We start from the raw sequence: 27,284 nt of genomic DNA, 5'->3' as shown, positions 1-27,284 counted from the left end.
CATATATCTCATTCTTCACCTCGAGTCCTCATGGTTCTCTGGAATTGTGGCTGGGCTTTATTGATCAGTGTTTTTTTTTTTTATATTGACAGATATTTATTATATGCATAAAAAAAGCTTTTAGACAAGGTAAGGTATACTTCTTAAGGATCCTCAACTCACTCAAGTTACTTTTTTCTATGAATGAAGGAGGGGGGCAGCAAATTTCTCAAGAGAAAGTACTGGTGGTCTTCAGTGGATGAAAGATGTGGCTGGAGTGACTGATTTAGTGTCAAAATGTAGGGAGATGAAAGTCAAGTTAAAGAGGTTGAACTTTATCCTTCAAGGTAATGGGAAACCTCAAAACCTATTGAAGTAGGATTGACAGTAGCAGTAAAGAAAGATCACTTCATATAGGGATGTCATGGGCAAGAGTAAGAATCAGGCTTCTTTTTCTTAAGAAAAGAGGTGGGTTGGAAGGGACAGAAAAGTTCAGAACTAGAACCAGTAAGCCCCAAGTTTTGGAGATCAGACAAGTTATTTTAATGAAAATTTCCAAATTTCTATTATAGCAAAATATGATGGTTTGGAAGGCAGATTCTCAGTCATAAAACATCTTCAAAGACAATGTGAATTACAACTTGTTGGAGACTTTTAATTTTTATTACTAATAAACATAAAAAGCCCTTCCAAACATAAAACAAAATATGGAAACACAAAAAAGTGGACTTTATATGAAACCAGGAATGCTAGCTTTATACCATTTGCTTTAAGTATAAAATTCTATACTTTCATTTCAAAACATTTGTCATGCTATTTGAACTTCTCTTCCTTTGTATGAATTTACAATATTGCAATGGCCATTAAGACATCATTATTGCTAAACCCAACCTCTCATTTCTCCTCCAAAACAGTGTTGAGAGGATTTGTAACACCAACAAAATTAATCCCTGTAGTGGGATCAGTCAAAAAAATATAGGTTTCTTTATCCATCCTGAGTCCATCTCTTCTGTCTCAAAATTTGGTTGTCCATTTTTTTTTCATTACTTTCAGCATTATTTCTCTTTACATTGTTGATTTTAATTCTTGATTCTGCTCATTTCACACAGCATCAGTTCACACTACCAGGATTCTTTCTAGGTTTCTCTGGATTCCTTTGTTTCTATTCCAAATTTCATACTCAGTTCTGGTCTTTCCATTAAGAATGCCTGAAAATCTTTTACTGAATCAAATGTCCATTTTTTCCCATACAGGATTATGCTGAGTTTTGAAGGATAAATTATTCTAGGTTGTAAACCCATGTCTTTTGCTTCTATAAATATTATATTCCAAGATCTCCTCTCATTTACTGTTGAAGCTGCAAAGTCTTGTGTGATCCTAATTGTAACTCCTTGGTATTTGAACTGTTTCATTCTTGATTCTTGCAATATTTTCTCTTTGATATGGGAATTCTGAATCTTAACTATGACATTCCTGGGCGTTTTCATTTGAAGATTTCTTATAGGAGGTGATCTATGGATTCTTTCAATTTTTACTCTTCCTTCTGGTCCTAATAAATCTGGGCAGTTTTCAGTTATGATTTCTTGAAAAATAGTATCTAAGCTTTTTATTAGATCAGTGTTTTCAAGGACCCCAATAATTTTAATATTATCTCATCTTGACCAGTTTTCTAAATCAGTTGTTTATGATACCAGATATCTTACATTTTCTTCTTCTAGTTTTTCAATCTTTTGATTTTGTTCCAATATTTCTTGCTGTCTTGAGGAGTCATTGATTTCTGTTTGATCTACTCTACTTTTTGGGCAAAGTTTTCCACATTCTCTTCTAAGCTATTTATTCTACTTCCAATTCTTTCCTCTAGGACTCATATTTCACTTTTTATCTCTTCTTTCATTTGTTCTAAGAATTGATGAAATTCTTGTGGAAAATTTATTTTTTCCTTAAAGTCTCTAGTTAGAGTTGTTATAGAGTTGATCATTCCTTCATCTTGAGGATCTCTGGGTTTGATACTGGATGTTATTTTCATCTTTAATTTATTCATCTCTCCAGGTTTAGTTCCTGAAATGGGATTTTCTCCTGCAACTGAGCTATGACCCAGAAAGAACTTCTGGGTATGTTGACTGCTTATGTTGGGTCTTATCTTAGAGCCCATGTGTTCTGGCACTGACCTCCACATCCTAAGATTAGGCCTCTTTGGATTTTTAAAAGTTAAAAACTGGATCTATAGGATCTACTGTCAGGAACCTCAGAGCTCTTGGTACTGGACTATACAGTTTTGATAGCTGTGGACAGCTACTCTTCTTAGAAGAGTAGATAGTTTGAAATTCCACAACAGTTTGAATCCTAGATGATAACTTTTTGGAAATGTTCAAGAAAGAATTCGTGTCCAGAAATGAGATGACCTCTTCCAACCATGATTCTAATTTCACACAGTAGAAGCCAGAATTCAAACTCAGGTTTTAATTTGATTTCCAGTCCTTCATCCACTTTACCATGTAGTTGGTTCTTGCCCTCTCATTTTATAGTGAGAAAAAGCAAAATTCGCTTTACTCAAAAGAGTCAGTCTATTAATTTCTGCAAGATTAGTTCAAGACTTGACTGCATAGGTATTGATCAGAGTTCTTAACTTTCTTCAAAATCATTCATTCATTCTTACAATGTTGTATAAATTGTTCTCCTGGGTCTGTTCACTTCAGTATACTAGTTCATAAAAGCCTTTCCATATTTTTCTGAAACCATCCCTTTGCCACTTCTTTTACGATGAGTATTCCATGATGTACTTATAGCATAATTTATTAAACCATTTCCCCGTTGATGAGTTGCCCTTTTAATTTCTAGTTCTCTGTCACCTCCAAAAACCTGCTATACTTTTTTTTTGGCATAGGCATCCTTTTCAACTTGATTTGAAATCTTTGGGAACAGGGCTAATATTCTACTAATTCTACTATTATACTAATTATATTGCTAGGTCAAAGGGTATATACACAGTTTGGTAACCTTTGGCTCATAGTTCCAGATTGTTTTCCAGAATGGCCGGACAAATTCTCATATCCTCCAATAGTCCATTAATGTGCCTGTTTTCCTGCAGCCTCTCCAACAATTGTCACTTTGCTTTTTTGGATCATCTTTGCCAACGTAACATTTGAATTAAAATCCAAGACGCCTTGTAATTTTTCTCTACTTATTAGTGATTTGGAGCATTTTTTTCCTATGGCCGCTGTCACTTGGATGTCTTCCTTTGAGATTTGCCTGTTCATTTCATTTAATCTATCTGGGCTTCTTGATTTCATTTTCATGATAGATCTGACTAAGTGCTTAAAGGATAAACAGCAAATCCATGAGGAGACAGAGGCTAAGAAGATGTGAACAGGGACTCCTAATTAACTAGAAGCCACATCAGAATGCTACTGATGGTCTGGAGAGATACATTTCTTATAAAGAAATCTCTATCTCTTCATGGGATAGCAATAATTCAATATTTGATCATGACAAAACAGAAAAAATGCTTCATAGTTGCATGGCCACTTGAATAATTAATTTTATGGAAGACAAGTTTGTAAAAAAAAAAAACAGTCAAGCCTGATGATTAAAGATAAAGATTTTTCCTTTTAAATCAAGAATTTGTGATTACATGGCTCATGGCTGCTAGCTCAGCTGTAGTTTTCTGCTATGGCCTGTGGCATTAAGTCAGTCAGCTGCTGGGCAGTTCTTGGTTGGAACATCAGCTCACCAAAGTTTTGCAATATCCGTGTCTGGATATCCCAGGTAACCTGGCCCACTTCATGGACACAGGCTGGGTCCATTACCGTCATGAAATGGTAGGAAATCAGTGAGAAAATGTGAAGGAATCTGTTTAAATCCCTCACCATTACTGCTAAAAGAATATAGCTGTCATCTTTTTAATTAGTTTTAAATTATTTTTTAAAAATTAAATTAAAATTTTATATTTATAAATAAGAAAATAGATTAATAATAATAAATAATAAAATATATTATTTTATATTTTTATTATTATTCCAAGTACAAAGGAATCAACTAGTAATTATAAGTGAAGCAGAAGTAGTTAATCCTGTTAGTTGTGGGACCCACGGAGGGACACTTGTTAGATGGGCTTAATATGTAGAAAACTTGGTGACATCCTGATAATGGTGAGAAGAGATTAGTGTCTGGAGTCCTGGATTATGGGTCCTGTTCTGCCTTGGACCAGCTGTTTGTATGCCCTTGGGCAGGTTCCTTAGCTTGTCCGAGGTGGTTTCCTATGTAAAATGGCGGCCATCATCTCGCCTGTCCCTCCTACCTGTAAGGATCCATCTTTATAATTTGTAGAAAGTGCTTTGTAAGCCATAAGAATAGTCTGATTTAGAATGTCTCTGGTCTGGTCCCCAACCTGCCCTTCTAACATCCCCTAAATTGAAACAAAAATCTCCCCGACATGGTCTGCGCCTTTTCAATGTCATCCAGAAGAAGGACTTCCATACAGCATGGTTCTGCCCTTCTCTGAACACATCTCTGCGTCTCCCCTAGAGGTGCTTTTGTCACTGCTATTCCATTTGTCCTGACTTGGAAAGCTGAGGAAAGCTTCTCTCCACGATTCTTTTTACTGGGTAAATGCTGTGTTGGGTAAAGGCCCAAACATTTCAGAATGGTGAGAGGAACTTCGGCCCTGTAGAGAGATCTTCATTTTTATCTTCAGGAGGGTTGGGGGGAGGGGAATCAGAGTGGCTTTGGGGCCCCACAGAGCAGGGCACAGCTTGGAGCTCCAAGTTTTTTCTTGCTCTGGGACAGTCTAATTCCCCCCCAAATGTCTCCTTGTTTAAAACATGGTCATTACTGGCAAGTAGGAGGATCCCTTAAGAAACCCAGCGCTTTGCATGGTTTTGATAAGCTTTCATTCCTGCATTTAGACTCTCTTTTGTATTTACTTCCTTCACTTTGCACGACTTCCTTAAAACCATTGGAGCATGTAGGAAAGGCCCTCAGCGAGATCCTTTTCTGTACACGTTGAGAAAAACAAGTGCACAGTGGAGATTTGCACCTCTTTTTTTCCAAAGCTTAAAAATATAAAGATCTTGAAAAACAAACCCTGGCCAGAAACTGTCCAGTCCCCCTCCTGGCAAGGAAAGCCGGCAGTGGGTGGTTACTTAGCTTTTCAGAAGGGAGGGGAACTTTAACCTGAGGTTAGCTATCTCAGCAGAAAGATTTAGAATTAATTTGTTGTTTTCAAAGTGGATGTGATTTAAAGATTTCCTTGTTTTGACTTCTCGAATTATAGATTTAGAGCTGGGAGGGATCTGGAGACAGACCAGCTCAGTGTCCCAGCAGGCTGGCCACTGGCCTGATGACTGTTCACTCTCCTCACAGGTTTAGAGCTATAGAAAATACAATTCCTGTTATTTTTCATCTACTGGGTTCTCTGTCTTGTCTTAGACCCACTGTGTGTGTGTGTGTGTGGTTGTGTGGTTGTGTGGTTGTGTGGATCCCTTTCTGTGATCTTTAGCACTTTCCATGCCTCTGCAGGGCTTCTCCTGGCCATCTTCACACTCTCCTCAGCTCCTGGCAATTTGTGTTCGCGTGTTCTTTCCTTTATTCTTGGGTAGACTCTGAGCAGCAGCCCTGCAGCAGAGGGCACATTTGCGTGTTAGAGACACTTAATAGATGTTGGTCAGATGGAGTTGAATTGTACTGAAGACCCCAGTAGGAGAGCTCGAGAGACCTCAGCAGGGATTCATTCACCCCTCCCCAACGTACAAATGAAGAACAAAATGGTGCCTTGCAAGGTGCCACCTGGCTGCTGGGACAGAGCTGAGAGAGTCCTGAGATCCCATCTTCGCCTTTGCCCAGGCCAAGGGGAGCCCTTGTTGGTTTTCCCCACTGTCCCAGGGAAAGGAGTTCTTTGGGGGTGGGGGACCCTAAAGGTGGGCAGTGTGGTTTGCTGTCTCAAAGACCTTTGTCATCCTAGGTCCTGTCTCACAATCTGTGCACGGTGCTGAAGGTTCCGCATGACCCCGTGGCTCTGGAAGAGCACTTTCGGGATGATGACGAAGGACCCGTCTCCAATCAGGGCTATATGCCATATTTAAACAAGTTCATTTTGGAAAAGGTAAGAGGCCAATTTCTCCCCTTGGTAGCCTGTTCTTGAACAAGGAAGGCCTGGTGTGTGGCTGGGGTTGTAGCCACCCATTGGGAAGGTCTCTAAGGTCTCTCTGGACCAGGAGGTGATAGGGCTCCTTCCTGTGGGGGACAGGAAGACAGGGGCCCCCACAGTTCTGATGCCTTTGGTAGAAGCACTCAGGGACATACATTTTCCCCTGAGTACTGCTTTGGCTATATTCCATAGATTTTCATATGTTGTCTCCGCATTGTCATTCTCTTAAGTGAAATTGAAGCCTTTGGGCAAAAAGGACTCACACCTTTGAGAGGAAAGGTTCTATAAACCAGTGATCAAATGAATATTCGTGCCCATGATCAAGTGATGGTATGCCTCTTGATCAGCCATCCATTAACATTCTCTAATGCACATCAGTGAGGTGATGTCCCAACAAACACATGGCCTTTCTGTGTTGGAGGTGAGCCTTGGACCCACCTTGTCCTTATTGCGAGGCTGGCTTTTTAGCCATATACCATGATGCCTCTTAGTTATATTAGAATCTATTGAAATGAATTGTGGCACCCACTTGGTAGTTATTTAATGAACCTCTTTGTGTTTGGATTTCACTGTTAAAGTTAGTTGGGACAGTTTTATAATTATTATTTTCTAGTTATCTTTTCATGAGAAAAACTGGAAAGCCCAACTCTACATTCCACCCAAGGGGGAGTAGAGTATGAAAGAGGACTTTTGCTTGAGTATTTATTTTGCCATTTGAGAGTTAGAGGTTTCATCCTGAAATTTAAAATGCAGGGAATGAAATTTTAAACTTATGCTTCTCTTTAAAACTTGAACAGTTTTTGAGTCTAGATAGCTAGCAAATTTGTGAACAGGTTATTCTGTAACAAGGCTTTTGAGGTTGAAATCTTGAAGCATGGGTATAAGCATTCCAGATTTGAAAGTCAAGGAAATAAGACTCCCAGGCCACTGTTCTATCCCTCCCTTGGTTCTGTCGTGGGAGTCCCTTAGCAGACATGAAAGAGAAGAAGCAGAGACTAATAAGCAGGGGGAGAGATAGACAGGTTCATATGAAATAAAACACCTTTTTGACTGAGTTATCGAACAGGACTGGCAGCAGCAGGCCCAGTGAATTTGTATGCAGGAGCATGTGGAAGATCTCATAATCTGCAGAGAATCCTGCTTCCATTTTGACTTGGTGCTGGATATCTCCCCCCTGCAGGGGCAAACCCCTTTGGCCAGCATTCGTCTTCCCAATGAAGCCTTACTTGAGATGAAAAACCAGAGGATCATTGAACATCGAGATCTCTGCTTCATCCTTAAAGATGCTTTGCATGATGTCGATGTCAGCCTTGTGGTTTTCTGTCATTTGAGGAGAGGCAAGAATTTGCTTTCCTTAATCCATTTAAAAAAAAAGTTGTTAAAAAACAAGATCATTTTTACACCCTTCAGTTGATTATGTGACTGAAGATTTATGTCACAGAATATCACTTGTGAAACATGGATGTTTGCTTCCCGTGCCTTTATCAAGGATGCTATCTCTGCATGCAGAAGTTAATTTTATAAAGATTTTGTAGAGAAGGAAAAGCAGGAGTAGGAGTTGGTAACATATTGGTTGTTTCTCAGTTGTTGGGGTGTGGGAGAAGAAGTAATAATAGGATATATAATGTTTTCCAATCCTAAGGTATTTGGATATTTTGAAGATTGATCTTTTCCATTTTGTTAGTCTTTTGACTTTGCTTTATTAATTCTTGCTGTTTTGCGAGATCATTGGCTTCCAGTTGCCTAATTCTGGTCTTTAACGACTGGTTTTCTGCTATAATCTTTTGATTTTTCTTTTTGGTTTGGTCTTTGCTACTTTTTGTGGCCTCCAGCTATTTCTCCAATTGGGAGTTCCTGTCCTTTAAATTGTTATTTTCTTTTTTGAACTATTTCCCACTTTTCTTGCCAAAATCCTTCCATCTTTTTGATAAGCTCCAATTTAAATTCTTTAAGAGCTTGTGGCCAATTTCCATTTTTTGGGGGGAAGGTTTGGGTGCATTTATTTGTATGTCCTCTTCTGCTATTTCCTTTGTAGTCTGGATTTTTCCTCCATAAAAATTATTCAGAGTCAATGCCTTCTTCTTGTTTTTCTTGGTGTTGGGAAGTTGTTTTTCCTGGGCATTGATTGTCATCACCATGGTGGTTTTTCTTTCCCTTTTCAGTCAGAAGTCTGAGTGAGGATGGCAGGCTCTCTGTGTATGGAGCTAAGGAGCCTGATTTTTGCCTGAGACCACCTCTCTAGTCTCTGCAGCTTCTACTGTTTATTTCTCTTCTCTGCACTATCTCTGCAAGGGCGCCCAAGGTCTGCTCTTTTCAGCCTGCTGGGGTTTCAGGTCTAGCTGCTCTCAGGGGTAGGTGTTTGGTGGTCTTAGTAAGCTGCCAAGGACCTAGAGATGCCCCTTGCTCACTCACTGATTCTAGTGCACTCGCTCTGACTGGCTCCATAGGTGGGGCGGTGTGTGTGTGTGTGTGTGTGTGTGTGTGTGTGTGTGTGTGTGAGATCAACTTGTGATTTGATGGAAGCTATTTCACCCCCTTATAGTGTGGAAAAGCCCAAATTCTACATACCTTCAATGCTGTGCCCTACTGTAGAGTCTCTTTGTATATATGAATTTGTTTTTTTTGGCCTTTTGAGTTAGTCTATATCAGTAGGTGGTGAGGAGAGGAAGAGTCCTGGGTCTACACTGCTGCCATGTTTACCTGGAAGTCCTTGGGAAGATTGATCTTTAAATACCCCTCAAATTGTGTTTTTTTTCCTTCTAGCTATCTTTAGTCCAATACTATTGGTTTTCTCCTCATATCCCTTTCTATTTTCTCCTGCCACATCGGGGATGGTAATATTAGATTAAAATTGGATGTTTCTGTTGTCATTTATGGAGGAAAATGGAAATGTTGACACCTTTTCCATTGCTTTGTTTATCTTTCTAGTTTCATCCTTAAATGTCCTTGTAATCTGTCTTAGTTGAGTTTCTTTCTAAAATTTAGATAATTTATTTCTCCTGTTTCTTTTTATGAAATGATCTTTCATATTCCTCTGTAAGACTTTACCAGTAAATTATGGTTTAAGTCAGGGTTGCTTTTGCCTTGTCAATTGATCAAATATTTCTTGTATGATATAGTTTATGGGCTCTGTTGGTCTCCTTGTTGTGCTGACTGATTTACATTAGTGAGGCATCCCTCAAAAATGATGTTAGTTCATTTTGATTTTCTTTTATGTAGGTTTTATTTTTTAATTAATGGCTTAAATAAAAAAAAAAAAACCTCACCTTCTGTCTTAGACTCAATACTGGTTTCGTGGCTAGACAATTGGAGTTAAGTGACTTGCTCAGGGTCATACAGCTAAGTCACATTTGAACCTAGCACCTCCCATCTCTAGGCCTCACTCTCCAGTGATCCACTTAGCCGCCCCCCCCCCCCCAATAGCTTTAAAAAATAGGTAAGGATGGAAGTTGCCTCAATGGCTTGCCGTATTTTTTCATTTTTATCCTTAATTTTAATTTAGTATTTGATATTTGTAATAAAAAGTTGATTGTACACAGAATATTATTTAGAGATAATTTTTTTCTATTTGTTAAAATATATCTTTTGTTTTTATGATGCTATTTTGCTTTTTCCATATTTAATGTTTTCTTCTTGTAGGAAATATTCATATGTACATATGTGAAGACATATAGAAATAAATGAATATACTTATTTGAGACTTCTATTATTCCTAAAAATCTTTACCTTTGGTAGCTTATTTTCCAGCATTTTTGCTGACCTCCCTAAGCCTGCTTTTGAATTGAAGTCATCAAATATTAAGACACATGTTGATTTAATTTGGAGCATTTTATTGAATTCTTCATAGAATTTCTTCATCACCTCAGCCTCTGCAACAAATGTTGATACATAAGATTCAATGATCTTCATGGTGGCCTTTTTGCAGTTGCTGGTCTTGAGAGCTACAACATGAGATGACTGAGTATTCCATAAAATATTTCTTGTTGCTTCTAAACAGGAGAAAGCACTCCACCTCTCTCTTCCTTCCTTCCTTCCTTCCTTCCTTCCTTCCTTCCTTCCTTCCTTCCTTCCTTCCTTCCTTCCTTCCTTCCTTGAATCTATGAGCATCATTTAGCTATAATTTCCCATTGTCTTCTGCTTTGATTTTTAGCAATAATGTCAAGATTAATATGATTTATTTCCTCCAGTGGTTTATCTCACATTCGAGTATCATCAGCCAAATTAATGGGCTAAAAACTGGATGCTTTTGATTCTCTCTTACCTTTTCTTCCACCATTACTGCTAAAGTTATCTGCATAGGTCTAAGGGTGATTGTGTGTTTTTGCTTTATGGGTTGACATGGTCAGAGAATTCATTTCCCGGGAATCAAGCTCTTGGTGATGAGCCTGTCTGTCCTTAGCTGGGAGAGTTCAAAGAAAGTAGACAGCCTGTTGCTGAGACAGTACTTGAAGCCTTTCCAGCCTGGCAGAAGCATTTGGAACCTGTACTTTCAGGACAGAGTATCAGGAAACCAGAAAACTCCATACATTGGAGGAGAACCCGACGGAGTTCTGCATGGAAACAGTCTTGTTCCCCATACAGAAATAGCGTCATTTGTGGCAGCCAGCTGATGTATGTAGAGGTGTTTTCTGGGAAGGGAAAAGAGTGACTGCTGGTCGGGGAGGGTTGGGACACGGTGGCCATGACCGATGGGGAGGCCGTCTGTCTGTTGTAGCGCCAAGAGAAATGGCAGCCACCTTGGGGGTGGAGGAGGCGATGGGTGACTGCTCCTGCAGCGGTGAGCTCCGTCCATTCTCTCCTCTCTTGCCTCACATTGCTAGGCCAGTGTGCAACGTGTATGATGGCAGCAGTCGTCTTCCTTTCTCCTTTCTCTCTTCCCTCCAACGTGTCCTTCCATACTGCTGCTGGAATAATCTCTCCTGTGCTCAAAAGAAGTCACGCCACTCTTCTGCTAAGAGCCTGCTGTGCTTTCTTGTTGCCTCTGGGATAAACTTCAGAACTTCCCTCTCTGACCTCATTCTCTACGCTGGTGCCACGCTACCTGCTAGCTTCGTTTCATCGGACACCTTGCACACACTTGATGCTCCAGCCAAACAGGTCTGCCCTCCAGAAGGCCCTGCGCCTTTGTTCAGGATCCCCAGAGCCTGCAGTGCTCAGCCTTCCTCTCCACCTTTCAATGTCTACAGCTCCGTTTTAAAGCTCGGCTCAGGTTCCCTCCTTCATGCGTCCTCCCTGGACCACCTCCCTTCTTGGTCCTCCAAGTGCTTTTCTCATCCCGCATATACTTCAGTGTTTTTGTGTGAGAGAGTCATCGGGGATAGTCTTCTCCCTCTAAGAGCAGAAGCTTCACAGAGCCAGAGGAATCTCCTCCGAGCTTTACTCTTTTGTCTTACATGCAGGCAGTTGATTGAGTCAGTGAAGGAGGAGGCAGAAGTGGCAGTGTTAGAAGGTGACGCTAACATAAGCAGTCTGTTGATTGACAGCTGCTATCTGGCTACAGCCTTTCGGACAGGGAAGGAGACCTCGTGGGAGGCACCGTTTCCATTTTCTTAGTTATTTACCACGGTGACGCGTGGACATTTCCGTAGATTTTGTTCAACTTCTATTTTTTGTTAGATGATATTTTAAAAATATATACATATGTGTGTATATATATATATGTACACACACACACACATATATATATAAATTGGCTCTACTACCTACGTTTATAATGTAGAATTATTGTTATAATGATATGGGTATAATTTATAATGATAAAACCAAGACTAAATTACCCGGAAAAACAAAGTGTAACCTTATATGGGGAAAAAAGGATTTTTAATGAAATGGAGGATTTCCAAGCATTTCTGATGAAAAGACCAAAGCTGCATAGAAACTTTGAAATGCAAACACAGGTGTCAAGAGGTGATGCGAACCAAACCTCGTCAGGGCCTAAACAAAGATAAACTATTTACATTCTGACATGAGGAGAGGCTTCCAGTTTTGTGTGATACGCGCGCACACACACACACACAAATATCTGCATAGAAGTCTCAGGACGCAGCACCTTATTATCAGGATTCATGGAAATGGAAAGGGCAGGGAATCGGACTATTGAGGAGGAGGAAGGGGGTGGATGGAGAAAATGATCTGAGCAGATTTAGAGAACCGGCCCATTCAAAGCCTCCAATTAAATACCAAAACAAACATCTTGAAAATCAAAGAGGAGATGAACAACGTTGAAAAGAAAAAGGTTGAATGAATACATAAAACTAGGAGCTTTCTTTTTTAGGCAGTAACACAGGCCATTCCTTTGCTGTGTGGCTGAGAGCAGGCCATTTCACCTGCCAGAGCGGGAGGCCCTCGCTCGTTGACCCTCTCCCTGGGCTGAGGAGAGCCCGGTGCCGTCCTGGGGGCTCTCTCGTAAATATTGGCAAGCACGGGTCACCCTCCCTGAGCCTTCTCTTCCCCAGGCTGCCCCCCACTTGTCCCCCACAGCTTTCCTCCTCAGGGCACCCCTCTGCTCAGCGGGGGGCCTGCCCGGGTGGCTGCTTCCCCAGTATCGTTCCTGTCCCTGGGGCCGTCCCGTCAGTGTCACCACATTCAAGCTCTCACTGTAAAGGAAAGGGGAGCCGCAGGGCCGCTCCAGCGTTTCCGAAATCCCCGGCTAGAGGACGAGGAGGTGGCCCAGGGAGCGCTTGTTCGCGGGGGGCCCAGCCCCCTGGGGTGGACTTTAGCCGGCTGGTCCAGGCCCAGGAAAGCAGCCCGGGTTTCCATGGCCTGGATTTAGAAGGAGCAGAAATGAGTGCTTAGGGTTGGTAATGAGGGGAGAGCCTCGGCGTGCCTGGAGGGGATGCCGAGATGCCCTGGGGGTGCCGTTCCCTGGAGGCAGCCTGGAGGGCCCTGCACAACTGGCTGCTTTGCTCTTCTGGAGGCTACACTAGCCATCAAGTTAGGCTGCCCAAGTGGACGGAGGGCGGGCAGCGCCCTTAAGAATCCACCACCGTCGGCCCTCCAGACCCCGGCGCTGGCAGGAGACTTTCCCCCCGCCTCTTGGGGACCCCCTAGTGGCATTTGCAGGGGCCCCCATTTTAGAGAGGAGGAAACTGGCCCGAGAGGTTAGAGGGAGAAGGCGTGCTGCCCCGAGCGTCAGGGGCTCCTGGGCAGCAAGGCAGAGACGGAGCACCAGACCGGCGTTGGGAACATTGATCTTCATGGGTTCTAGGCCGGCTTCAGACGCTTCCCAGCTGTGTGACCCTGGGCAAGTCACTTGACCCCCATGGCCTAGCCCTTACCGCTCTTCTGCCTTGGAACCAATACACAGTGTGGATTCTAAGATGGCAGGTGAGGGTTAAGGAAAAAGAGAGATTATTTAGGTTTGCGTTAGATCAGGTGGAAACCAAGCGCCTTCTGACCCTTCTGTGAGTCAGGAGACTTGGGATCTAGTCCCCAGTGGGGTGACGATGGGTGAGTCATTTCCTCTGGTCGTTCATTGCTTGATAAAACGCATGGGCTGGTACCCTCCGTCTGAACAAATGGAGGAAGAGGCATTCCACCCTGTGGTGCACTTAAATAAGGGACTCGGAGCAGAACGTAGGAATTACTGTTAGTGACTAAATTGTTAAACTTAATCATTTAATGATGTTTCAGACCTTTAAAGATGTTGAAACAATCATTAAAATGAAAATAAAAAACGAATCTTTCAAACTTTAATGCTAAACCAGCCTTCATTGTTCACACCAGTCCACGAGGGCCCCAGTGGATAGGGGCAGGCCTGGGAATTGGGAGGACCTGGGTTCAAGTGTGACCTCAGACACGTCCTAGCTGCGTGACCCTGGGCAAGTCCCTTAACCCTGTTTGTGTAGGCCCTGCAAGCCCTGCTGTTTTACAGAAGGGAAGGGCTTAAAAAAATAATAATTTGTTCAGAAAAATGAAGAGCATCCTCCATTCTTAGAGTCAGGACGCAGAAATCGCATCTGATTCTTCCTGTACCTCCTGCGCAAATCCCTTCTACAGCTTCCCCAGGAAGTGATTGATAGAGATGCCCTCTCTTATAGGCAGGCCGACTCAGCCTTCCTGTCTTGGCTCTGGCTTTGCTTGCACGCGTCCCGTAGAACAGTTTATTCTCTCTGCCATGACGTTCTGTATTTAGTCCCTTTATCCGATGGACCACCCCCGCTTCAGCTGCTTCTCACACGCCGGTTGGACCCTTCCTATTGTCAGAAGCCTTTCCCAGAAGGCCGTGCGATCCACAGCCATCATTAAAAAAGCTCCAGATCATTAGAACCCCAAAGCGAGTGACAGCCATTCCGAGATTCCATCTTACCTGCCACGCTGGCGAAGTGACGGAACAGAAACACGCCAGATACGGCAGAGGATGTGGGGAAACAGGCCTGCTGATGCCGACTTCCATCTCTCCGTGCTGTCCCCTCGGATGCCTGGTAGGGGAATGTGAATGAGTCCAGCCCTTCTTGAGAGCCCCAGGAGGAAGGTCCGTCCATACAAACAGGTCTGACGGCCCTTTGGGCTGGCACGGAACTGGAGACCAGGGAGTGCCCATGAATTGGAGGATGGCTGAGCAAACCGTGGCCTGTTACAGAAGAGAATATGAAACTGATGAAATGGACAGTTTCAGAGAAATCGGGACTCGCGAGCTGATAAGAATCCCTCATACCAGAGGAATCCTGGAAAGAAAGAACTTGGACAGACCGATCAATACAGTGATTATCTGACCAAAACAGTGACTCCCCACAATTCCCCTGGACCAAGAGGGACATGTACCCCCCGCCTCCCGACAGAGGTGATGGACCAAGACCCAGAACGAGATATACATTGTTGGTTGTGCTGGGGCAGGCATCTGTTTTGCTTAACCATGCAGATTCGTTACAAGGGCTTTACTTGTCTTTCTTTCAGTTGTTTTTTTTTGAGTGGAGGGTAGGTGAGATGAAAAGAAAGGAAATGCTTGTTAATGGAAATAAAAGAACATTTTTCTGGTTCCAGTCTTGTCCCATTGGGGGGGGGGGGCTGGGTCAAGTTTGGGACAAGTTCCACTTCCCTGGGTCTACTCTGCTTGGTCAATATTCTCTTAAAATGGGTTCAGAACTTGGTATGATACTCCCAGTGTCATCTGACCAGTTCCAAGGATAGGGGGGCTGTTATCACTCTTGTTCTGGTCAGTCCTTCTGTTACTACAGCCCAAGTTCGCAGCAGCCATTTTGACTGCTCTGTCATAGGTCATATTTAGGCTCTAGGGAGCTTATGGTCCCTGAAACCACCACATCCTTTCCCCTTCCCCGTTACCTGCTGTTGAAACTTTTCCCTAGCCAAATTATAGTTTTAAGATTTATATCAGTCCTCATTTCATTTGGCTAGTTGATTACATATTTGTAGAACCGCTTTTATGTCTTGGGATTTTCTTGTGGTAGCCATGTAGTTTTATGAAGTAGGCAAAATCTTTGAAGTAAATGGCCATGACTTTTTTTTGACATCTTTAATCTAGTGCTCTGTTAGTCTAGGGCAGTGATGGTGAACCTTTTGAGACTGTGTGCCAACCCCCCCCCCCCCAAGTGCTGCCTGCCCTACTCTTCCCTTGCCCCAGCCTGGGGTGGGAGGAAGTGCTTCCATTGGGCTGCTGGGCAGAGGGATAGGGTGTGTGAAAAAAATGCTCTCAGGCTCTCGTGGAGAGAGAGGGGATCAGCTTTGCCCGAATCCCTCTGCTTTTTTAGTAACAAACTCTGGTGGACAATGGCGTGCATGCCCACAGAGAGTGTTCTGTGTGCCCTCTTTGGCACACGTGCCATAGGTTTGCCATCACAGGTGTAGGGTGTCATTGAAATAGCTGTGATGTAAGAAATAAAAAAGCATCAATAAAATATTGGTTTAAAAATGCTTTGCTAGCTTTGGTTCTATATGAATCACTATTTAGCTTTGTCTGTCTCTCTTTGTCTTCCTCTCTCTGTCTCTACACACACACACACACACACACACACACACACACACACACACACACCCCTCTACATACATACATCTATTAACTCACCTACATATACATGCATTGCTGTCTTCTTGGCTTTCTTGCCATTCTAGTTTATTGATAGTGCAGTGCTAGGGGTAGATGCTAAACTTTACATACCATACAGTATTATTTGGTGTTGAAAACTGACTTCAGAATAGTGCTTTTGAAGTAGCAAGGCAGAGAGAGAGGGACAGGGAGAGATGGGAGGCAGCACATGCCAGGGACGTCAAACCCCACCATCTCTTCCCCTGCCACTTCGTCTCAGATGGTTGGACAACCTTGTTCATGGAGCTAACCCCAGACCCTGAACCCACAGCCTTGCTGCCCCCAGACCATCTATCAACCCTGCCTCCATCCCAGGCCCCAGAACCATCATGGAGAGGAGCAGCCACTGTGGAGGAGGCAGTTACCTTTTTTTACACCACTTGCAACCAACATCTGAACAAATGCCACTGAAAGGCATTTTATCTCCGAGAGATCCGGGAATGGAGTGCTACCTTCTAGTGCCACTCCTATAGCTAGAATGCCAGGAAGCCTCTTCTGGGTTACTTGTGTTCTCCCAGCACCCCAACAGTCAGCATCCCGGGGAGGATCCTCTGGAGAGATGAGACTGAACAGTGGCTTCTGCAGGTACTGGCGCTCCGCCTCCATGGCAGCCAGAACTTCTATGGCATTGCTGGCGCAATGATATTCCATCCTAATTATGTACTTCAAATTGTTCAGCCATTCTTCTACTGATGGCCACCTACTTTGTTCTAATTTTTTATCACTATAAAATACCACTAAGAGCATTTTCCTATTATTTAACCTCTTCTTTGTCCCTCCCTTTCTCCCTCCCTCCCTCCCTTTCTCCCTCCCTCCCCTCCTTCCTCCCCTCCTTCCTCCCCTCCTTCCTTCCTTCCTTCCTTCCTTCCTTCCTTCCTTCCTTCCTTCCTTCCTTCCTTCCTTCCTTCCTTCCTTCCTTCCTTCCTTCCTTCCTTCCTTCCTTCCTTCCTTCCTTCCTTCCTTCCTTCCTTCCTTCCTTCCTTCCTTCCTTCCTTCCTTCCTTCCTTCCTCCCTTCCTTCCTTCCTTCCTTCCTCCCTCCCTCCCTCCCTCCCTCCCTCCCTCCCTCCCTCCCTCCCTCCCTCCCTCCCTCCCTCCCTCCCTCCCTCCCTCCCTCTCTCCCTCCCTCCCTCCCTCCCTCTGACTTTATCTCTGTCTCTGTCTTTGCCTTTGTCTCTGTCTCTGTCTCTGTCTCTCTCTCTCCCTCTGTTTCTCCCTCCCTCCCGCCTTGAATAGAGTATGGCAGTAGTAGGATTGCTTGGTCAAAGGATATGAACAGTTTGGAACAATACAAGAAAAATCACTGAATTTGTTTTCCAGAACTGTTGCACCAATTCACAATGCTATCAAGTGTGTTTGTTAGTGGCCCTATGCTCCTGTTGCTTCTCTAACATCTGTTGTTTGTCTTTTATCTTTGCCACTTTGAGGGGAAGGAGGTAAAACTTTTCTTTTATCAGTGATTTAGAATCGTCATAAAGTGGTTGTTGGCCACTTAAAATTCATCTTTTGGAAACTTGTTCTTATCTTTTGGCCATTGAGGAACAGGCCCATATTTGTGTCAATTCTTGATGTATTTTGGCCATCAGACTTAAACATTTTTTTTCAATACAAATTTTTTTTTCTTGAGTTTATCTTCTTGGTCTAACAACCTTGATTTTGTTTATGCTAATAATTTTAAATCATACATAATTCAGTGGTTCATTTTTCTTTTATAGTCATCTCTGCATGAAATTTTAGAAATTTTCCCTACAGCCATCATTATGAAACAATACTAGTTTAAGAAAAACGATTTAATATTTTGTTGAGTTTGGAGCTTATTATGGCTTAAAGCATAAATCCAATTTCTACTGAACTGATTTCAATTTACCCCAGAAATTTTTAGCCAATTTGGGCCATTTTGCATTTTTTGAGCATCCTTTTTGCTTTTCTGTTTCTGTGCCTTTGTCCTGCTGTTTCTATTGACTGGCCAGAAATTCCATTACACTCCCACTCTGTATTTATTGAAATGATACCTACCTTCAAGGCCAGTGCAGCTGTCGCCTCCTCTGGAAGCTTTCCCTTCCTCTTGGCCAGAAGCACTTTTGGCTTTCTCTGACTCCTCCAGGACTTTATACCACTCTTGTGTGCATGGCACGTTCCTTCACCAGATGCTCATGGAGTTGGGAAGGCCCTTTAAGGTCATTATTGTCCAACCTCCCCACTTTACAGATGGGGAAATTGGGGACCAGAGGTTAAGAAACCTGCCCACACTTTTAAGGTAGTAAAAGAGCCCCGTTGGGACTTGGAGTCAGATTCCCTGAACCCAAATCCAGTGTTTTAGCTTCTTGGAACCCCAAGGAAGCGTTGGGTGTGCAGCGGCCGGCCGTGCCCCAGTAAAAGCCTCTGGGCCGACGGTCTAAAGTGGCCCGAAGGAGCCGACAGATCTTCAACCCATCGGAGAGTGAGGGAGGCCCCCCCCCCCCCCCCCCCGCGTGTGAGAATGGTTTCTTCCAGCGGCCGGGGAGGCCGCTAAAGCAGGTGCTGGGGAGCCCTTCGAGGGCTCCGGAGCAGAGAGGGAGGCCGGGACTCCGAGGAGCTCAGGAGGGGTAGCAACGCCTGTAAATTCTGTTTTCTGACCGGCTTGCTTTTGATGCTCCAGCCGTCCTTCAAAGGCCCGTCGGGACATTAGGCCAGTCAGCGTCCTGTTATCGGGGGGAGGCTTTGTTCCCGGGCCCTGGCCCCCCAGAGCACCAAGGCGGGGACGTCCACCCGCGCTCCATTTTGGCCGTCCCTGTAGCGGTTTTCAGTGCCTTGTGTTTTCTTCCTTTTTTAGGTTCAAGGAAACTTTGACAAGATTGAGTTTAATAGGATGTGCTGGACGCTGTGCGTGAAAAAAAACCTCACCAAAAGCCCCCTGCTCATCGGCGAAGAAGACTCCTTTAAAGTGTGGGTGATTTTCAACTTTTTATCCGAAGACAAATACCCGCTAATTATTGTGCCTGAAGAGGTAAGGGGTCCTTTCGAAAACCGTTGGCTTTCTGATGGTGGTAGAGTCCTGGAATGGTGCAGGAAGCAGAGAATTCAGAGAGGCTCAATGAGAGTTTCAGGCCCCCTCTGAGGGGCAGCATCCACCCATCTCTTGGCTCAGGCCGGATCTTTTTTTTAAAACGGTGACATGTTTTGGTAGACACAAATTAGGAACATGATGGCTTAAAATGGATATGGAGAGACTAGAGTTTATGGGTAAGAAATACAGCACTTAGCCAGACATTTGTCTCACATAATTGCAGATAAAGTCTTTCTCTGGGGAAGGCCAAAATGGAATGTTGTGGGAAAGCCAAATTCCTCTGTAGGTTGGCAAGCAGGGTGGGACTCTTTTTCTTCCTCTTCTAAATTGCTGCAATTATAGAAAAATCTATTTCTTATGCCCAAAACATCTTTCTGCAAGACAAGGCATATTTAGCAGACATAGCTTTCTGCCTACTTACATGTTAACTGTGTTGTGGAGGGAAAAAACCAAACCTTTTTTCAAGGCTATTTTCATTTAGCACATATTATTTTAAGTTCCAGGATGATATTTTGCTGAAATACACATTATAAAAAGAGGCAGCATTGTTTAGTGGGTAAAGAGCTGGCATTGGATCTATAGAGACTTGGGTTCAAGTCCCATGTTTGATATATCCTGCCTAGATTGGGTGACTGGGCAAATCATTTAACCTGTCAGAGCCGCTCCAGGCCAATGGAAAAAAAAAGAGAAATGGGGATCAGGGTCCAATCAATGGGGCTGGGGTCCAATCAGTGGGGCTGGGGTCCAATCAATGGGGCTGGGGGCCAATCAGTGGGGCTGGGGTCCAATCAGTGGGGCTGGGGTCCAATCAATGGGGCTGGGGGCCAATCAGTGGGGCTGGGGTCCAATCAATGGGGCTGGGGGCCAATCAGTGGGGCTGGGGGCCAATCAGTGGGGCTGGGGGCCAATCAGTGGGGCTGGGGTCCAATCAATGGGGCTGGGGTCCAATCAGTGGGGCTGGGGGCCAATCAGTGGGGCTGGGGGCCAATCAGTGGGGCTGGGGTCCAATCAGTGGGGCTGGGGTCCAATCAATGGGGCTGGGGGCCAATCAGTGGGGCTGGGGTCCAATCAATGGGGCTGGGGGCCAATCAGTGGGGCTGGGGGTTGTAATGGGTGAAAATTCACCCCTAAAGATTGTTATAATATTGATTTATGGTCACTAAGGAATTTACTTATGAAATTCCTAAAATGAAACACACAAGTCAGAATGGAGTTTATGGTGGTTTAATCACAATGGGAGTAAGAAAAAAGGACAGGGAGAGAAGGAGAGAGGAGGAAAGGGAAAGAGGTTAACTCAGCTTTCTGGCAGAGCCAGAGGGAGATTAGGCCCTAAGGCCAAGGTAGAAAGGAGAATCAGTCCTTGACTCATGTGACCGATCTGAAGGAGAGCTCTTTGTGGGCCTCCTCCCTGTTCCAGCTCCTAGCATGAACTGGCCTCTAGCTCTGTCCACAGGAAGTGAGCGAATTTCAGAGGCTGTTCCCTACCACACTTCCTGTGCCTCACAAGTGCCAATGGTGGCTCAAGTTTGGCTTAGGACAGCCCAGGTGGGCAGTTAGTTATTTCTGATTTGTCATTGACTAACACATGCCCGTGTAGTGTGGGTGTGCACAATTTTGGGTGCAAGATCAACTAAGATGGAGATTTTAAAATTCACAGGGCCAATCAGTGGGGCTGGGGGCCAATCAATGGGGCTGGGGGCCAATCAGTGGGGCTGGGGGCCAATCAATGGGGCTCATTAAACTATCTCAGGATCCCTGTGGGCCACACAGTAACTTAGAAAACCACATATTAACATCATCTATGCTTTATCTATAAATTTTTATTTATTTTGTTACATATTTCCTGGTTACATTAGAATCTGGTCTGGGGCGCTTGGGTGTGTTGTGGACCATGTGAAGTGGCTGGTGTTTGACACCTCCACTTGGGCAGCGGCAGTGGGCTTGTCTCCCACTGAAGTCCTGGGTCCAGATCCTGACTCTAGTATCATTTGCTGGGCCTCCGTGGCAGGGCAGTGGTATGACTTCTATCCATGAAGTTCTGCATTATTTTCCTTCTTCCTAACAAAATACAAAGGAGAATCCAGTTTTCCAAGTCATCTGACTGGCGTCAGGCTAGAACAACCACCCAGCTCCGTTGAGAAATTCCGTGCCAAATTATTGTTTTTGTCTTTCTTCTTTAAACCCTTACCTTCTGTCTTGGAATCAGTACTAAGTATTGGTTCCAAGGCAGAAGAGTAATAAAGGGGGTCAGGTGACTTGCCCAGGGTCATACAGCTAGGAAGTGTCTGAGGTCAGATTGGAACCCAGGACCTCCCGTCTCTAGGCCTGGCTCTCAATCTACTGAGCCACCCAGCTGCCCCTCTTATTGTCTTTTTGAGACACTCAGCAGTTGAAAACACATTTTGGAGAATGAAGTCTTGCTGTTGTCCTCTGAAGCAGAACGAGGATGAGGAAAATGAGACAGCCAGGATGAAGAGCGCTCCCAGGGCTGCCTCTGTTCTTAGATGTCAGGAGAGGATAGAGGACCATCTCATTGTCACAGGGGTAGTGAGGGACACATTCGAACTCAGGGCTTTGACTTCAGTCTGCTTTGAGTTCTAAGCTTAGCTTGGGTCAGCCAGGAAAGCTAAGTTAATCATCACTTAGAGCAGAGATTCTCTGGATTCTTTGGCATTTAGTATAGAAGGCAATGTACATTGTGTATAAGTGCTTGGCTGGAGGGTACAGAGGCTTTTAATAAATATTAGCTTAAGTGAGTTGAGTATGTTACCTAAATGGGGAAATGGAAAGTGGGAGGCACACTGGGGGGTTTTTTGCCCAAGAAATTTTTTTTAAATTTTATTTGGTCAATTTCAAACATTATTCCTTGGTTACAAAAATCATTTTCTATTTCTCCCTCCCCTCCCCCCGCCCTTCCCGTTGCCGATGCACAATTTCACTGAGTTTTACACGTGTCCTTGATCAGAACCTATTTCCATGCTGTTGATGTTTGCACTGGGATGTTCATTTAGAGTCTACATCCCCAATCATATCCCCTCAACCCATGTAATCAAGCAGTTGTTTTTCTTCTGTGTTTCTGCTCCCACAGTTCTTCCTCTGAATGTGGATAGTGTTCTTTCTCATAGATTGCTCTGGGTTGTTCAGGATCACTGCATTGCCACTAATGGAGAAGTCCATCACCTTCGATTGTACCACAATGTATCAGTCTCTGTGTACAATGTTCTCCTGGTTCTGCTCCTTTCACTCTGCATCAATTCCTGGAGGTTGTTCCAGTCTCCATGGAACTCCTCCACTTTATTATTCTTTTGAGCACAATAGTATCACCAACATATAACACAATTTGTTCAGTCATTTCCCAATTGAGGAACATCCCCTCAGTTTCCAACTTTTTGCCACCTCATGAATATTCTCGTACAAGTCTTTTTCCTTATTATGTTTTTGTGGTACAAGCCCAGCAGTGCTATGGCTGGATCAAAGGGCAGACAGTCTTTTAACACCCTTTGGGCATAGTTCCAAATTGCCCTCCAGAATGGTTGGATCAATTCACAACTCCACCAGCAATGAATCAATGTCCCTATTTTGCCACATCCCCTCCAGCATTCATTACTTTCCATGCTGTCATGTTAGCCAATCTGCTAGGTGTGAGGTGATACCTCAGAGTTGTTTTGATTTGCATCTCTCTGATTATGAGAGATTTAGATCACTTTTTCATGTGCTTATTTAATGGTTTTGATTTCTTTGAGAATTGCCTATTCATGTCCCTTGCCCATTTATCAATTGGAGAATGGCTTGATTTTTTGTATAATTGGTTTAGTTCTTTGTAAATTTGAATAATTAGACCTTTGTCAGAGGTTTTTGTTATGAAGATTTTTTCCCAGTTTGTTGTTTCCCTTCTGATTTTAGTTACATTGGTTTTGTTTGTACAAAACCTTTTAATTTGATATAATCAAAATTATTTATTTTATATTTTGTGGCTTTTTATAAGTCTTGCTTGGTTTTAAAATCTTTTCTTTCCCAAAGGTCTGACATGTATACTATTCTGTGTTCACATAATTTACTTATTGTTTCCTTCTTTATGTTCAAGTCATTCACCCATTCTGAGTTTATCTTGGTGTAGGGTGTGAGGTGTTGATCCAAACCTAATCTCTCCCACATTGTCTTCCCATTTTCCCAGCAGTTTTTTTTTAATCAAATAGTGGATTTTTGTCCCAAAAGCTGGGATCTTTGGGCTTGTCATAGATTGTCTTGCTGAGGTCATTTACACCAAGTCTATTCCACTGATCCTCCTTTCTTGTCTCTTAGTCAGTACCAAATTGTTTTGATGACCACTGCTTTATACCTCCTTCCTTTGCATTTTTTTTTCATGATTTCCCTGGATATCCTTGATCTTTTTCTTCCTAATGAACTTTGTTATGGTTTTTTCTAATTCAGTAAAAAATGTTTTTTGGTAGTTCGATGAGTATGGCACTAAAGAAGTAAATAAATTTGGGTAGGATGGTCATTTTTATTATGTTAGCTCGTCCTACTCCTGAGCAGTTAATGTTTTTCCAATTGTTTAGATCTAGTTTTAATTGTGTGGAGAGTGTTTTGTAGTTGTGTTCATATAGGTCCCGTGTTTGTCTCTGCAGATAGATTCCTAAGTATTTTATAATGTCTAGGGTGATTTAAACCAAGAAAATTTTTTTAAGGTAATGAACCAGCTAAATTTGAATGCACAAGAACCTGTGTCAAACCCAGATTGGATATTTATGTGTTGTGTGACCTTTTGTTTAAATTATTTTATTTCGTCTCTATGGCCAGTTTCCTCATCTGTAAAACAAAAGGCAAAGGAACTTTTAAACTTTAAATCTTGTGATTCTATGAACATTTGTAAGGACAGCTTTAGAACCATTTCCCCGGAGGTTGTAAAAGAATGAACAGATGGTAAAAACCCTTCCCTAATAATGTGAAGAGAGGTCCATGATAGGTTAAAGATCAGGTTTTGTAGGTCTATGTAAGGGTGCCAGATTTAATTGACAATTTGTGTTTTCTTAGAAATTGGAAGGAAACATTCTTACCACACTGTAGGACCTCCAGTCCATTCTAAAATTGGAACATTATTCAGTAGATCCTCAAGTGAAGTCATTTCCTGTGGGAAGAACTGTGGGGCGCCATCCAAGAAGATCTCTGCTGTTATCCTTGCCCTGGCAACGGACAAGGTACTGGCCAGTAGCCTTCTCGTGGCTTTAGATGGATGGAGGCAGCTCCGGAGTTTCATGGTCATTTCTGGGCACGTGACTTCCAGAGCCATCTCTCCGGCCCTCGTCTCTCCTGGAACTTCGGACTTGCATTATTCTCTCTTGCCTGTTTGACGTTTCAAACTCGATGTCCCAGTGAAATCTGTCTCGCCCCGTCCAAAGAAAACCTGTTCTCTTTCCCCACTCCTGAGTCACCCTTCTTCGATTTTGTGTTATAAAATGCTCGTGCCTCCTTGGAACCTCCCTGGGCCTTTTGGGGGTCCCTCCGCCCTCCTGCTCTCCCAGGCTAGCCGCCTTAGTGTTATTTTTGACTCTGCATTCTTCCTCCCTCCCACATCTAGCCCTCTGCAGGATCTCCTTGTTTCTCCTTTAGTTCAGACCTTTATCACCTTTGATTTCCATCCTTCATCCGTCCTGCTTGACTCCATCCTCTGTACTGCTACCAAAGGGATATTTCCCCAAGCACAGCTCTACCCCTCTCCCTCCCCTTCCCGGCACACTCTAGAATCAAATATACACTCTTTTTATAGCGGGCCCTCTGGGTCTCTCTGGCTTCCTTGGTCCTCCCTGGTGCCCCAGAGTCTCCATCTCCTCTGCCCGGCCCCGGGCACTAACTGGTGGGCAGATTGATTGAGAGGAGGGAAGAAGAACTGGAATGGTGTGAGAACCTCTTCTCTCTGGAAGATTCTCTTTTGTGACTCGGAGGCACAGCCTGGGCGTTTGGAAACGAGCCTTCCTGGCTTCCACAGTTGGGCAGTGACTTAGAGGCAGGACGTCTCTGGAGACGGACTCTGAGCTCGTAGGACGGCTTTGCTCTTCCTCATAGGCTTGAGAAGTTCACAGGCCAGGACGTTCAGAGAGCCTGCACGGATTCCCCGGTAGCTGCCTCCTGATTTCATGCTAGGACCGAGCCACATTCCCGGGCTTGATCTAAGCCAGAAGTCGCCCAGTCTCCGAGGGGTGGGCAGCGTTATTCGGGGCCTCCAGGGACATCTTGGTGCCATTTCAAGAGAAGAGAATTCCTTTCAAAAGGGAACACAGGAAGGCACATCTCGGAGACACCAAGCAGGCTGCGAATGACACCCTGTCAATGTTTCTTGGGGTTTTATTTTATTCTATTTCATTTTATTTTGGGAGTGGAGGCTGGGGAAGATTTTCCTGTAGTCTATAGATAGACTTTAAATACCTGAGAGTCATGTCTGGATTGGAATTAGAGCTAAGCACATACATTTTTTATTTTTGCTACCCGAAGAGCTTTATGGGACAAGATCGTGGAGCATAGAGCAAAAATTATTATTGAGTTTTAGTGTCCAGAAAATGAATCTGAATCTTCTGCAGAATAAACAGGGTTAATTTGTATTCTTATAGAATACAAACTCATCCCAGAAGTATGCAAGGTGAACTTTTAATAGTCCCTGAACTTGGTGCTTGTTCACATAAAACTGACATGAAATGATTCCTTTTATGTGCATTGCAAAGACACCAGGGAGGAGAAGTAGGATTGATGCTTCCGATCGAATCCTGGGCTGCAGAGGTTGAGTGCACAAAACCCTTTTTATTTGGTCCTCACGACCCCCTTTATTTCTCAGCTGAGGACTGAGGCGAGGCGCTGAGCCTGGGGCAGCTGGTGAAGCATCAGGGCCCGGGGGCCGCCTTAGACCGCTTGAGGATGTCTCGCGCTGGAATTCTGCGATTCTGCGATCGTGGTGCTTCCCGAGAGGAAGTGAGCGAGCTGGTGTTTGCGAGGCATCGTAATAAGCAGCGAGGCCAAAAACTGGGCAAAAAAGCAGTCCCCCACTCAGGGAGCTCCCAGGCGAATGAGGGAGAGCAGATGCAGACAGCTCCGGACTGTAGCCGTCTTTCCCTTTTCCTCCCGGTGCCTGGGTCGAGCGTATCCCATCCCTGAGTACTCCTCAGGCCCTCCGGTCGCAGCCCTGCCATCTATAGGGGATGAGGAGAGGCCCTGGAATGAGGAACCTTCCGATCCCAAGCAGCTCTGCTCTCCCGGGCTGCTGAGTGCGCTCTCAGATACGTTCATTTAAAATGAGGGTGAGTATTGTCAGGGGAAAAGGAGGAAGTGGCCTCGGGAGGAAAGCCTTGGGGAGGAAGTGCCTCCGTCGGAGTGAAAACTATTGATCCGTCCTGCCCAGTGCGTCGGGGGCTCGGCTCCTGGGGATTCCCCGCCGCCGCCTCCTCCCGTGAGAGAAGGACCCGCTTGTCCTGCAGCAGTGCCGCCACAGGCCCTTTTCCTTGGTTGGCTGAGCCACGGAGTCGGGCCGAGAAGACGTGGCTTCAGTTTGAGGTGATAACGGGGCGCCCGCACGGAGAAGCCCAGAGTGGCTGTCCGCGCGGTACCGGACCTCTGGAGCGGAGCACGGCTGGAGAATGGCCGGGGAGTCGTTGAGACTTCCCGATTCCAGGTGGGAATCGGGCCCAAACCCGGGCATGGTTTGCCATTTCCTCCTCCCGCTCAGTTTAGGGATGAGGAAGCGAAGGCAAGCAGGGCTCAGGGACTTGCTCAGGGTCACACAGCTCTCGAGTGTCGGAGCCAGATCGGAGCTGGGGAAGACGAGTCTTCCTGCCGCCAGGCCTGGCGCTCTCCCCACCGGGTCGCCTCGCTACCCTGCCCGTGATGGAGACGCAGATTCGAGGGGCGCCTCTTGGAAGTGCTGCTCTTCCTCATGCAGGGGTGGAGAACGATGCTTCTCCTGGCCAGACTGCATCGTTTCTCAGCCCTTATTCCGTTCCCTGCAGACACGTTCATCCCAAAGTCCTTTAAATAAATGCCGCATGGCTCGGCTTTCCCCTTCGGCTGCCCGGTTTTTTCCTTTTCTTTC

At 44.4% G+C, this 27,284-nt stretch overlaps 1 protein-coding gene across 1 annotated transcript in view; it reads left to right on the top strand.

The window, feature by feature from the left end:
- Positions 1–27,284, top strand: part of SWAP70 (switching B cell complex subunit SWAP70) — a 76,648-nt gene that overhangs the window by 12,783 nt on the left and 36,581 nt on the right. Inside the window, exons 2-3 of the mRNA XM_001367493.4 lie at positions 5,939–6,079; positions 18,977–19,150. Coding sequence (XP_001367530.1) covers positions 5,939–6,079; positions 18,977–19,150 — 315 coding nt within the window. The remainder of the gene's footprint in view (positions 1–5,938; positions 6,080–18,976; positions 19,151–27,284) is intronic.

The sequence above is a fragment of the Monodelphis domestica genome, chromosome 6, assembly GCF_027887165.1.
Source record: "Monodelphis domestica isolate mMonDom1 chromosome 6, mMonDom1.pri, whole genome shotgun sequence".
In the NCBI taxonomy this organism is placed as follows: domain Eukaryota; kingdom Metazoa; phylum Chordata; class Mammalia; order Didelphimorphia; family Didelphidae; genus Monodelphis; species Monodelphis domestica.
This window is presented reverse-complemented; position numbering and strand designations above follow the sequence as displayed.